The 14,587-nt window shown below is 38.3% G+C and overlaps 1 protein-coding gene and 1 long non-coding RNA gene across 9 annotated transcripts in view; both read right to left on the bottom strand.

The window, feature by feature from the left end:
• Window positions 1-3,737, bottom strand: part of LOC125611299 — a 7,141-nt gene extending 3,404 nt beyond the window's left edge. Inside the window, exons 1-2 of the long non-coding RNA XR_007341455.1 lie at window positions 2,896-3,737; window positions 1,460-1,734 (exon numbers count right to left, since the gene is read on the bottom strand). This is a non-coding gene — a long non-coding RNA (uncharacterized LOC125611299). The remainder of the gene's footprint in view (window positions 1-1,459; window positions 1,735-2,895) is intronic.
• Armc2 (armadillo repeat containing 2) overlaps window positions 1-14,587 on the bottom strand; it is a 106,035-nt gene that overhangs the window by 89,747 nt on the left and 1,701 nt on the right. For 3 of the 8 annotated variants that reach the window (XM_015499971.2, XM_048785369.1, XM_048785306.1), the window contains exons 2-3: window positions 10,009-10,269; window positions 7,685-7,757 (exon numbers count right to left, since the gene is read on the bottom strand). The exons of 1 other annotated variant lie outside the window; for it this stretch is intronic. In XM_015499971.2, the coding sequence (XP_015355457.1) occupies window positions 7,685-7,757; window positions 10,009-10,226 (291 nt within the window). In that variant the 5' untranslated portion in view covers window positions 10,227-10,269. Of the gene's footprint in view, window positions 1-7,684; window positions 7,758-10,008; window positions 10,270-11,665; window positions 11,725-14,587 lie in introns of those variants that run through there. 4 more of the 8 variants (XM_048785459.1, XM_048785553.1, XM_048785501.1 and 1 more) reach the window with 4 other exon arrangements.

Genomic DNA, 14,587 nt, shown 5'->3' with positions numbered 1-14,587 from the left:
TTTTTTTTTTTTTTTTTTTTTGTGGCAGGGACAGGGCGGGTTCCCAGTTAATTTGAACTCTTCCTAAAAGTCAAGGTTATAGCCTCTGATACAATCTAGCTGGAATTAAATCTCAGATTCTTTTTTTTTTTTTTTCCTTTTGGTACTGGGGATTGAGCCCAGGGGTTACGTCCCCAGTTCTTTTCATTTTTTAGTTTGAGACAAGATCTTGCTTAGGGCTGCGCCAAGTTGCTGAGGCTGACCTTAAACTTGAGATCTTCCTGTCCCAGCCTTCTAAGTCACTGGAATTACAGGTGTGTGCTACCACACTCAGACCGAAGACACAGATGCTTCAGGGGTCTGTTCTGAAGGAGGTAACACTTATTTTTCTGCATAAATTGTGCTATATTTGTTCAATACATAGTTGCTTTACCTTTTAGTCTCCCCAGTTTGTTGCAAAATAATCATAAGAATGTGACTTAGGCCATGAAACTAAATAGTAACAAAAAAGCAAATATAATAGGGGAAAATAAGTGCATTATACATAATTAGGAAAGACAAAATACATAAGGATAACCTCAATACCGAAGGTTGATATGAGGTTTCCTTATCTCAATGTGTCTATTTTCTATAGGTACCTTGAAACTGAAATAAAGATCAAGAAGTTGGCCAAATAATAATGACACAGATCAAATAAATGGCCCCTTTTACAGACCCTCTATCCCTGTTATAAACATTTTGGGTACTAAATACAAGAGCTTATTACAAATGGAAATAATAGTCTGGAAATCTAATTTTTCCCCCAAAGAGAGTAACCAAATTATCTCTGGCAGCAAGATAAAGTGCTATAACTGCTCCTTGATAGAAGGCACTATTTTCCTAGTATAAAATTAGTAATAGTTGTATAATAAAAATTTAGTTCCATTTTCCTCCTGTCCCACCCTTTTTTTCTTATACTGGGGTTTGAACCCAGGGATACTCTCCAAGCTACATCTCCAATTCCTTTTTATTTTGTGATAGGATCTCACCAAGTTGCTGAGGCCGGCCTCAAACTTCCAATCCTCCTGCCTCAGTCTCCCAAGCCACTGTGCGAGGTTACTATCGACCTTTAAAAATTGTTTATCTCATTTAAACACACATCTTACTGGACTGTTTAGAAAATAAAGAACTACAAGTAAAGCATTTTTAATTCTTCAAGAGAAAACTACTACATGAGTCCAGAATTCTTTCTTTCTTTCTTTTGCAGTGGTGGGTATTGAAGCCATGGTCTCACGAACACCAGGCAAACACTACCACTGAGATACATCTTCAGCCTAGCAATTTCTTTCATGCTGGGTTCTGTAAAACATTCTTCCATTTGTGGAGCAAAATGACTTTTATGAAGAAAATCAGTTTTAAAAAAACCTTTTTCTTATAAAATTCAAATAATTTTAGAACGCACAGAATGGTGCACGTTTAAATCTTTGCCTGAGAACCTTACCTCCCTCAGGCTTTGTTTCATGACGCTAACTGGGGACTTGAGCATAATCAAGGACACCGGAGAAGCCCGAGTTTATGATTTGTTCCAGCTGATGAAACTGCAAGAGTTCACTGAAAACAGACTGTTCTCACAGAGCAACCCAGTCCAGGAAGACGCGATTCACACACCGTGTAAGGGATCCAGGTGGCCAAGGCTCACCCGACATTATGGACGTTGGTCATTTTCTGTCCTTGACTCTTCAGAGCCCCACAGAGGGGGCAGGGTCTCTCTTAGCCCTGGAAGGGGGCAGTGACATCCCACATCAGAAAGCTTCTCAAGATATAACAACTTGTACAGTAACTCACACATGAATACATGCATGTTCTCAAAATCATGCCTGATGCAAGAACTCCTCGAAGGCAGAGAGCAAATATCAAAAATTCTCCCAAGCCCTGGACCTTTGAGACATGGCTGCTCTGAATGCATTTCTGTTACTACAATTTTATCCACAGGTCCTCCAGACTACTTTGTCACTCACAGTGTGTGACCTGCTGCTGTAATGTTACCATGCACTTCAGATATGAAGAAAAAACTGCTTTGACTTCTCATTCTTCTTTTTCTAACCCTGGATCACCCTGCCCCAAGGTATATATGAGTTCCAAAGTCCCTTTCATTTTAAAACATATTACATTTTGTTTCACATGTCAAATATTAGAAGCTTGGTTCATGTAGAATACTGAAAATGGCTCAAAATTCTCTATGCTGTTGGAGGTCAGCATAGTAGCTGCCCTAGGGAGGCAGTGGCCAAGAGGTGGGCATTCCTGACCCCACAAAGATCTCTTTGAGATTCTGATGATGTCACTTTTTCTTTTTGAACACTGCTAAGTTTAGTTTGTGCAAATGTATCAAGTTGCACTCTGTGTGATCCGTGTCTTTTCTGTATGGCAATAAAAAGTTGCATAAAAATATTTGGGACTATAAATAAATGTGCTTTGTAAGGTTAGGAAACTGAAGGAGAATGCTGTTTTGACAATAATAATGTTAGGAGACAAATTTTCCTATTTATTCACGTTTACATTTCTTTTGACTTATTAAGTTCAAAGTTAAAGAGCAGTTGTTGTTTTTCTTTTTTTGGTACTGGGGGTCAAACCCAGGGGTACTTCACCATGAGCTACATTCCCATCTTTTTTACTTTTTATTTTGAGCAGAGTCTTGCTAAGTTGTTGAGGCTGGCCTCAAATTCACAATCTTCCTTCCTAAGTCTCCCAAGACACTGGAATTACAGGTGTGAACCACTGTGCCTGGCTGAGAGTAATCTGTGTATACAAATTTGAATGCCAGTTAATAGAGTAGCAGAATATAAATAGGAATAACTACCACCTAACTGCCCTATGTCTCAGGACTGTTGTGAGATGGCAGGGAGCAGCTAAGAAAGAAAAAAGATGTACCCCACGTACCTACACAGCAGGTAGATGTAAACATTCACGGAAGGCTACAAATTACAGTGCTTTTCTTCTGTCTTACAAGGTCACAGGTGCCAAAGGGAACCCTGTGAGCCAATCAGGCCAGCAGCCAAGGCCTGAGCAACCAGGAAGCAGGAATACCAGCTTTTCGATGGTTCTCAGAAGCCCTGGGCATTCCTGAGTGTGGGCAGCCCAGGGTCTGCTGGAGGAGATGGGAGGATAGGCAGGGGAGCAACAGAAAGAAGGTAAATATCTGGGAACAAAGAGTTTGGGTTGTTTGGTTAATGCAGGAGCTGGAATGGGCTATTTCTGGGTTTCTCTTTCCTGACTAATTGTTGGTTGAGGAATTATTAAAAGGCAAAGTCATCTAAGAAAGTGTCCTAGATCCAAAAAGTGATTGGTTAGGTCTTCACAAACTCTTTCAGCAAATGTGACCTTTAACTATGAGATGCTCCCCTCCCTTCTGCCCTCCTCCTTCTCCTTCTTTCTTTTGTGTCTCTGTCTCTCTCCAGTTGTCTCCTTTTCTCCACTCCTCCTTCCTCCACTCCAATTCCTCCTTATTCCCTGCCTTTGTCAATTCAGTGGGTACCAGAGTCAAAGGGTTCTTTAAAAGTGTAGTGAAAAGGGGGAAGGCAGAAGGGCAGATAGCAGAGGCCATATTCAGAATACTTTCATTGAGAACCTCAGATTTTCATTACTGAAATGAAATATACGGGGCTAGGGATATACCCCAGTGGTAAAGCATTTACCTATCAGGCAAGAGGCCCTAGGTTCAATCCCCCAAACAGAAAAAAAAAATAAATTAAAATGAATAATATACTTAGTTGGGCGCGGTGGCGGTGGTGCACGCCTATAATCCCTCTGGCTCGGGAGGCTGTGACAGGAGGATCAAAACCAGCCTCAGCAACTGTGAGGTGCTAAGCAACTCAGTGAGACTCGTCTCTAAATAAAATACAAAATAGGGCGGGGATGTGGCTCAGCGGTTGAGTGCCCCTGAGTTCAGTCCCCAGTACCCCCAACACAAAAAAGAAATATACATAAGATCCTTAAGTAATCTACTGAAACAAAAGAATTTCAAACTACAGCAGTTATTTTACTTAACATAGTTGTTTGTTTTTTGTTTTTTTGGGTTTTTTTTGTACCAGGGACTGAACCCAGGGTCACTTAACTACTGAGCCACATCCCCAGTCCTTTTTATATTTTATTTAGAGACAGGGTCTTACTAAGTTGCTTGGGGCCTCACTAAGTTGCTGGCTTTGAACTTGTGATCCTCCTGTCTCAGTCTCCTAAGCCACTGGGATTACATGAGTGTGCTACCACACCTGGTGTTAACATAGAATTTTTTAGACTACTTTTTCTTTGAACACAGCACCCAATCATTCTGCAGTAAAGAAATTTGTTTCTGGGCCGGGGATGTGGCTCAAGTGGTAGCGCGCTCGCCTGGCATGCGTGCGGCCCGGGTTCGATCCTCAGCACCACATATAAACAAAGATGTTGTGTCCACTGAAAACTAAAAAATAAATATTAAAATATTAAAAAAAAAAAGAAATTTATTTCTTATGCCAATACTGTCTAACACCTAATCCTGCAATCTAAGAATTACACAGGTTTGACAAGGACCACATGAACTCTAGAAATACAGATGTTTAGGAAAGAGTAGGCCCAAATTGAGTGAGTTCCCCAAATCAACAGTAATATGCCACAGCTTCCTCAAAACCCAAGTGGTTTCCAAGGTTGCAGATGCAAAAAGCCATATATCAACAACAGCTGGCAAATTACTTCTTGCATATTAGTTTATTCTTAATATTTTGGGGATCTAATTTTTATCATTTGCAATATAAGAACAAGTGCAATTTTCCTCAGAGGCATTCTGATAAGTATTTTAAAAATATAAGATCCATTTTGAGACAAGTGGGGTCATTTGACTATACATTACTAAGGATATTACTAAGAAATGCTGATTATCTGAACTGTGATAATACTATTGTGGTTATGCAGGAAACTGTCCTTGTTCATATGAGATGCACACTCATCAATCTTCATAGATGAAGTATCATAATGTCAATAACTCCCAAATAGTTCATCAAAAACAAACACACACACATAAATACATGGTAATATAAGCTGAGAAGCAGCATGGCTAAGACACCATCTCCATGAACATTTAAGAAACTGGTAACAAGAAGTGCCTTTTCTAAAAAAAAAAATTCTTAGTTGTACATGGACACAATACCTTTATTTTATTTATTGATGTGGTGCTGAGGATTGAACCCAGTGCGCCACACATGTGAGGCAAGCACTCTACCACTGTGCCACAACCCCAAGCCCGAGAAGTACTTTTTTTAAATTTTAATTTTTGTGGTCCTAGGGATAGAGCCCAGGGGTACTTCGCCAATTTACTACATCCCCAGCCCATTTTAGTTTTTATTTTGAGGCAGGGTCTCAATAAATTTCCCAGGCCTGCTTTGAACATGCGATCCTCCTGCCTCAACCTCCTGAGTAGTTGGGATAACAGGTATGCGCCACCATGCCTGGCACAAGTACTTTTGATAGCAGAGGACTAAGGGGAGTGTGGCTAGAATAAGGAGGGCTGGCTGAGATTTTCGGTAACTCTTTCCTCTTTGCAGTTCTATGCAATTAGGCTCCTGAACCCAGGAGAAGATGGGAAGTTTATTCTTCAGAGAGGGTAAAACAGAATATCTCTAATTGGGGGTCAATAAGTAAGGTTACCTTATAATAACTGTCTTTATTGTTGAGTGTCAGGGTAGTTATTATAAACATGACTATTCGTTGAATATTCACATACTGAATGCCAGGTACTCCTGCTTTCTTTCCTCACATGGCTCCTGAAAGCTAGCACCTAGACTTTGTCCCCCAAGAAAGAGCTGGGAAGCACCTCTTCTACAGGAAATCTGAAATCGATAAGGGAAGGCCTAGGATAAGCCACTGGGGGTGCTGGCAACAACTCTGCCAGGCCAGATCCCCTAACTGCAGGTGTGTGGTACAGATCACTGATAGGTTGGCCAACCCCATCCACATGCCAACAAGCAGCATGAGGCATCAAAAGTGTGCTCACAGTATGCAAAAAGAGACCAAAACATAGAAATGCTACAGAGGCTATGCAGGGAGAAGAAAACTGAGTTTAAAAATATGAAAACAATCACTAATATATTCAGATAAGATGCTGCAACCATGAAACAAGAACAGAATACTACACAAAAATACAATTTAGAGGGAAAAGAAAACTTTGAAATATTAAATATAGGATAACAGAAATGAAAAGAACTCAAGAAAGGGATAAGAACCTGAATTCTTCAATAAGTAGTACAACAAAAGAGAAAATAAGAAAATGAAAAGACTGGTCCAACAGATCCTACATCTGAATAAATCCTAGACAGATTTGATCAGTGCATACTATATGCATGTACACTGAATTCCATTAGTATGTACAATTAATATGTTGATAAAAAAACTTTTAAGTGGGAAAGATATAATCAAAACTATTCAAGGATACTTCCCAGAACTAAAGGACATGACATTTCATGTTAAAAGGGCATTTCAAGTGCCAGCATAATAGATGGAAAGAAGCCACCAAAGGGCCATTATGAAATTTCAGAACACTAGAAGCAAAGAGAAAAAATCCTTCGAATTTCAGAGAGGTCAAACAGGAATCAAGGTCTCAATTTATTTCCTAGGCACACTTTCTAAAGAAGCTATAGGAAGAAGGCTTCACTAAAATCGAGTGAATAAAAAAGAGAAAGTCATGGGTCCAGAAACAGGTAAAAGCCCACATAGAGGGAGGAGCTGCCTCCTAGGATAAAAGCGAATGGTGCTTGAAGAAATCTGTGCACAGGGCACTCAGGGAAGTGGCTGGCAAGGACATTTGAAGAGCTCCCTAATGAGGTGCACTGATAGGACACCTCATGTGCCTGATCATACAAAGGCAATTTAGATTTGTGAGGCAGAGTTTGGGGTTGAAACAGTAAAACTGAGAGGCAAGGCATTATTAACATCAGAGAAGACAAGCAGTGGTGCATGCAAGGCAAAGTTGTCATCATTGGTCACCACTAATCTGAGGCCCAGCTATGAACAGGGTTTACACAATCACAATCCAAGAAAACTAACTTTGATTAGAATATAATCGAAGTTATGAGACAGCTGTATCGGGAGCAGCAGTGAGAACAGAAAGCGTGCGACATGCTATGATTGGAGGTAAAGGGACAGACCTGAATTTTCACTGTCCTTAGTGAGAAGTCATTAGCTGATTCCTCAAGCTTCCTGAGTCAGACAGCAACAAGGCAATGTGTGTGTTTAGAAACATGGATATAAATACCAAAAGAATGTGTTACAGGGAGGTCTGGGGAAGGAATAATGAGGAGTAAGAGAATAGGAGACCACTATGTTTTTGCTGCTGCTGTTGTTTTTAGTAACAAATCTTTGTCTCTCTCTGAATATATAAAGAGCATGCATAATTTTTAAACATGAATTTCATATACAATTTTTATTTAAAAACTGTTAGAAAGAACACAATATCTATAACTATTTTTAGGGAAACAAAAATATAAAACATGTTTGCTGAAATTACTATACATTTAAAATGTTCTTCATTATCAAACTATAGATAAATTATAGAAGAGTTTCATTGGGTATTGATCATTATGTTTGGAAAAATATAAAGGAATTTGCTTTCACATTAGATTAGTATACATTTAGGTCTCTGTGATAATTTCCTTAGCACAAGTAAGTGACGATTCCAAGTGTTTTTGGCCAAGTAAGTACTCACCAGTTCTAGTGGACTGAGACGAGTGCCAGATATAGGCCTGGAGTCAGATAACTCAAAACTGGACGCATGGAGGCTAACATAAGAGATGGTGGAGAGTTTTAGTCTATAGATAATTATTGCTTCTATTTTTAGTATTTGTTAGTTAAGTCTAGCTGAAAAACAAGTAAAAGCAGTCAATGCATAAACATGAGAAAAAGACATTTAAAAAATGTCACAGTACTTAAAACATTTTATTAGCAAGTCTTTTGCTACTTTCAGGTGGATTAAGTAACAAAAAGAATAAATGTATGTAGTGATTTTAAAAAAGCTTTGTTCATATCACTTTTTAAAGTTGGTAGGACAATCACTAGGAACCACTCCATTCCAAAGTAACTTCCTGAATCCAAAGTCTAGAATTACCTTTAAGATCTTGAACAAAAGTCAAACTTTAAAAAATAACTACTTTGAAAATCATTTAGCATAACCCAGCATATGCAGAAGCTAAAGAAGAAAAGTCATATGATCATGTCCATAGATGCAGAAAAGCATGTGACAAAACCTAACCCCACTTAGGATAAAATCTCTCAGTAAAAGTAGGTATAAAAGCAACTCCTTCAACTTGACAAAGAATATCTACCAAAACCTATAGCTAACATCTAACTGATGAAAAACTAGAAGCTTTCCCACTGAGATCAGGAACAAGGCAAAGATGTCCCCTTTCACCACTGTTTTTCAAGATCATACTGGAAGTCCTAGCTAGACAAGAAAAGGAAATGAAAGGCACATGGATAGGGAGTGAAGAAATAAAATTTTGTTTTTGCAGATGACAAGATCATCTATGTAGCAAATCCTAAAGAACTAACAAAAAAACTCCTGGAAAAAATAAGGGATGACAGCTTATTTAATGCACCTAACCTACCAGTATCACAGTTTAGCAACCCACTACACATTGTAGAGTATTCATGTCTACCTGTGGCTGATTGGGAGCAAAGACTCACTGTTGCTGCCCAGCATCACAGTGAGCATCCAACTGCATATAGTTAGCCCAGGAAAAGATCAAAATTCAAAGTCCAGTTGCTATGAATGCATGTCACTTTGCATTATTGTAGAGTGAAAAAAAAAATCTCAGGTAGAACCAACATAAATCAGGGCCTGTGCAATGCAGAAAGATAACATTTTCAACAGATGGTGCTGAGATAATTAGATATCTACACTTACACACACACACACACACACACACACACACACACTCACACACACACGAAACTAGACACAGACTTTATATCTGTCATGAAAATTAACTCAAATTCAATCATGGACTTAAATATGAGACACAAGACTATACAACTTCTAAAAGATAACAGGATAACAGGAGAATTTCTAGATGACCATGGATAAGATGACTTTTTTTTTTTTTTTTTTTGCAATACTGGGGATTGAACTCAGGGCCTTACACATGCTAGGCAAATGCTCTACCACTGAGCTACAGCCCCATTCCAAGGTGAGGACTTATATTTATATAACACCAGTGGCATGATCCATGAAAAAAAGAACTACTCTAGTAATATTAAAAATGTCTGCTCTGCAAAAGATAGTCAAGTGAGTAAGAAGACAAGACACAGACTGGTAGAAAATATTTGTGAAAGACATATAGGATGAAAGATTGCTATCCAAAATACTCAAAGAATTATTGAAGCCTAACAGTAAATTAGAACAAGAAATACCACTATAACTCTATTAAAATGGCCAAAATCCATTGACAACACCAAATGCTGGTGAGGGGATATGGAGGAACAGAAACTCTCATTCATTGCTGATAGAAAATCAACATGGTATAGTCACTATGGAAGACAGTTTGGCAGTTTCTCCCAGAATCCAACATATTCTTACCATATGATCCAGCAACTGTGCTCCTTAGTATTTACCCAAAGGAACTGAAAACTTATGTCCACATAAAAACTTGCACCTGGATGTTTATAGCAGCTTTATTTGTAATTGCCAAAACACTGAAGCAACTGAAATGTCCTTCAGTAGATGAATGGTAAACTGAGGTACTTCCAGACAATGGAATATGAGAAAGTATCAAGAAGGAAATTGCTATAATACCATGAAAAGCCATGAAAGAAATTTGAATGCCAATCAGTGAGTGAAAGAAGCCAGTTTGAAGAGGCTTTCTACTGTATGATTCCTATTATATGACATTCTGAAAAAGGCAAAACTATGGGTATAGTAAAACCATCAGTGGTTGGGGGAAGGGAGAGATAAATAAGCAGAGCACAACTAAGGGGAAATGTAATCTGGTGGCCTAAATAGCTGAGTGTACACAAAAATAAAATGTCATATACCTGAAGGAGGAAGGAGGCCTATTTTCTGGTGTTCTTGATGATGCAGGTCCAAATAGTTTCCTTTGGTCTTCCCGAGGTGTAAATGGTCTTTGGGTTCTAACTGTTCTTAATGCATTTCGTGCTTCACTTATGATTTCTGCACTGGTCTTCGGCTTGGATACCAAAGATGGATAAAATGGATCCAGTTTTCCTAACTTTTTATCATTTGAAGACAGCATCTTTTCTTTTAAAATACAATGTTCTTCAGATAGACACCACACCCTGCAAATATACAGTACAATAAACATCAAGTACTTTTATCCAGTACTTTAGAGAAAGCAGTGCTTACTACAAGCCCATCCATATATTAAATCATTCCTGTTTATTAGGTTTGAAAAAAATCACAAACAATTTCCAATTTAAAAATCCAAGCAAGTTGGGCATGGTATGCATGCCTATAATCCAAGTTACTCTGGAAGTTTGAGGCCAGCCTGGAGAATTTAGTGAGACGCTGTCTCAAAATAAAAATTAAAAAGGGCTGGAGATATAGCAGTGGGAGAGCATTTGCCTGGCATGTGCGAGATCCTGGGTTTAATCCACAGGGGGAAAAAGTCCAAGTGGTGTAGAGAGTAAAGACAAGAGACCAGCTCTCAAAAAATATGGGTTCCATATGAGTTTGAGATATAGCTCAATGTATGCCACCTGCGTACTGTTCAGGAGGCCCTGGTTTGGATCCCCAGCAACACACACACATATATACACACACACACACACAAAAAAAAAATGCTGTATAGTTGTGCCATCAATGGAAAGATGCAGGGAAGAGACAATCACCTCATGTTCTCCCCCTGCCCATCAATGTGGGGGATCAAACTCAGGCCCTCCCACATGTTAGGCAAGTGCTTTACCACTGAGCTACACACCCAGCTCTCATCTCGCATTTTTCAACCTACAAAAAAACAATGGGGTTCAGTTAAAAATTTTCACTAAAGTCCCCTTTTCATCCAAGTCGCTGTCAACATAAAATGCTAATAAAAGATTAAATATTAAACAGACAGAGCCTTTATGTACTGGGGGCTTAATCCAGGGGTGCTTTACCAATGAACTACATCCCACTCCTTTTATAAAATTTTTATTTTGAGACAGGCTCTTGCTAAGTTGCTGAGGCTAGCCTCAAACCAGCAATCCTCCTGCCCCAATCTCCCAAACTGCTGGGATTACAGGCATGCAGCACCATTCCCAGCCTATTGCTTTTGTAACAAATCTGAGAATAGTTTGGTCTCATATTTGTCCATAATATTTTTGAATGAACTGATTCAAATCACCTTCAATTTGAGATAGTTCCCCAGATGAACAAATACCAAATATCTATATCAAATGTTCCTTTCCCAGCTCATATTACTCAGGTAACAAAATAAAGTCACATACAAGGGCCATGAGATTGCAGATCCTTCTCAAATGCTGGGGTGTCTGTCCCATGAAGACTGGTCTGACTTTAAAATAGTACAGACTGTTCAAAATTTAATCCTAATTAGTATATGGTATTAGGTATTTATTTCTTTAAAAAATCTTTAACCCAAAAAAAGAATTTAGCAACCTCTAACCCTATTAAAATGTCACATCTCTACGGCACTTGCCTAGTGCAGCTCTAGAGTGACGGGCCACACTATTTACGTACTATTCACATAATTTACGTAATTATTCACATATTTCAGCTGCTCAGTTTTAGAATGACTTCTGCAAAAAAGAAAATGTTTTTGTGACATATGCTCAAATAAACTAAAAAGATTCCATTTCTATAATCAGGACAAACAAGTGCTTCTTTAGACAAATGAAGAGTTACTATATTATGACTCTATATGTTAAGTTTTTACATAACAACAGACAACAATAACATTTGTTTAGTTCTACCCACGCCCCACCCCAAGAGTTTCTCAGGAAAAAATTGAGATGAAAACTACAAACAATATGTCATTCTTTTCATATGAAAAGGCCAGGTGTTACTTGAAACAGTAAAAAGCTACTGGATAAGCAATACTTTTAAGAATTTTTGATATAGGATTTTGAATTTAAGTAAGGTCTATAGAATTATATACGTAGACACAACTACAAAAAACTATGGCAGGCTAGTACATTTTATTTCTAACCTATCTGCCACACTGGCTCATCATTTAAAATATACATAAAACGTTTTAGATATGTCCTTGTACATTTACATATACTATTTTTGAATGCATAATATAAATTCAGCACCACAACATATAATTTAAATGGCCATGACAGGCTTTTTGGTTTGTTTTCACAAGATCTATTGCAGGGTTGGGGGTGTAGCTTAGAGGGAGGGCATGTGCTTAGCATGTCCACGGCCCTGGGTTTGATCCCCAGCAACAAACACAATAACAACAAATCCATTGCAGTAAGATCATGCCATATACTAAGAAGTTTCTAAACAACTAAGAGCTTTCTTCCAGAGTCTAAATCAGATTTTCTATTCCTTTGGCCTCACATGGCACTAATAAGTCTAAACTGTCCAAAGGTAATCTGGCAAACCTAATAAAAATTAGAGAAAGCATTTTAGAGAGGAAAAATGTATGAGTCCTGACCCAAGGCTTTCCCCCACTATCTTTTAGTTTGCATTGAAAAGGACAGTCTTTCATAGAGTAATAAAGCAGGAACATTTACTCAGGTCACATGAAGGATTCTGTAAATTATTTGGGCATACAGGAGTTAGACTGACCAAATGCTGGTGGAAAAATATGAACAATAGACTTGAAAATCTTTTTGTCTGTAAAAGTTTGCCACAAATTCTAGCACTTTATCCCTCTTCTTTCCTCTTCTTCCCAAATCTCACTTTCATTTACAATGATGTAAGATCTGCACAATCTTTCATTATTCTATTATTATAATATTATTATTAGCTCAAATCTGGAAATGTTTACTAATGCAAGTGAACTGGTTAGAAGTGGTGCTTTTTGAGGGGTTGGATTTTTTTTCTTTATGTTGGTTAAGTTACAAATTATTGTAGATGGCTTTTGCCAAGTTGAAAAATAATCACTCAGTTGGAAAGCTTGTCTACTTATATAGTAAAGTATTTTCAAACCATAGCACAATAGTACCACAAAATTTTAACTTTACAAAATTTTCCTGACGATGGAACAGATCCATTCCACTAAGATTAACCAACTGTTTCCCATGTACAAGTTCTTTACCTGGCTCTCTGGGGACACAGAGAAGAATAAAGCATGGTATTCACTCTCAGCAATGAACTCTAATGCTAATTAAACATTTACTTTAAGGCCACACACTGTGCTAAGTACTCTTGAGCATAGCATCTCAATTAATCCCCATAACAATTCTTTTAGACAGAGTCTTAAGCAATAATAAAAGAAAAGCCATGGCATGAGTCCAGAGGTGATATTCAAAGTACTACCCACTAGATGGGGTGGTAGGAGGCGGGGCATTTGGAAACCATGGGCTACAATGATTTCCCCATCAACATAGACACACCCCAATATTTTTGCAAGAGCTGGTGGGTACAAGCTGAATTTTAGCCCTACTGGTACTCAAATGATTTCAATATATGAAAGAAATTGATTTGGCAATAAAAATAAAGATGAATTACCACATGATTATAAAGAAGGGAGAGATTTCTGATCTTGCAAAAGCATCTGGTAGAGGTAGTACTTGAGTTAGGTTCTGAAAAATGGATTGAATTGGAGCAAGTGGCAGGGCTGGCATTGGGGCTGGAGTAGACAAAGAAGTTCCAGCAAAGTCAATGAGTGAGGTGAGCACATGACGAACATCAAGAATACATGTTCAAGTATGGACAAGAGTGAACTGTAAAAACAATGACTGGAGCTGACCACAGAAAGCACTAAATGGCAGGTAAAAAAAATTTAAAGCTGGGCTGGGGTTGTAGCTCATTTGTAAGAGTGTCCACCTCGCATGAGTGAAGCACTAGGTTCGATCCTCAGCACCTACAGATACCAACAAAATAAAGGTTATATGTTCATTACAATTAAAATATATATTTTTTAAAAAAAAGAAATTAAAGCTGATGACCAAATAAAATTTTTAAAGAGATAATGAGATCTGGCAAGGATAGGCAGGAAGGAAGGAAAGACTAGAAGTGGTGAAATCAGGCAATTCTTATATAAGTTATATAGACTTAGTTCTTACCTCACTCTACTCTTAGGGGGCACTTCCTCAAGGAACTTTTCATCCTCCTCACCTGAGTTTTCTGTCCCTCATCTCGACTCCACAAGGTCCTCAGCTGCTCTCTGTTGGTTTTTTGTTTGTGCTCCTGGGATGGAACCCAGGGCCTCACATCTGCTAGGCAAGGCCCCACTACTGACTACATTCCCAGCATTTCCAGTATCACAAACTTTTTTTTTTTTTTGGTAGTACCAGGGACTGAACCCAGAGTCTCATGCATGCTAGGCAAGTACTCTGTCATTGAACTACATTCCCAGCCCAGAACTTTTTTTTAAACAAACTATTTCTTACTGCTTTTGGAGAAAGTTAAGAGTCATCATTTATAGAAGTTTACACCTAATTATAAAACTTTCCCTTTAGCTTTGCTAATAGCTACCTGAGTCAG

Source organism: Marmota marmota, unplaced genomic scaffold (genome assembly GCF_001458135.2).
Source record: "Marmota marmota marmota unplaced genomic scaffold, marMar, whole genome shotgun sequence".
NCBI classification, from domain to species: Eukaryota; Metazoa; Chordata; class Mammalia; order Rodentia; family Sciuridae; genus Marmota; species Marmota marmota.
Note: the sequence above shows the minus strand (reverse complement) of the source record. Positions and strands in the feature narration are given on the sequence as shown.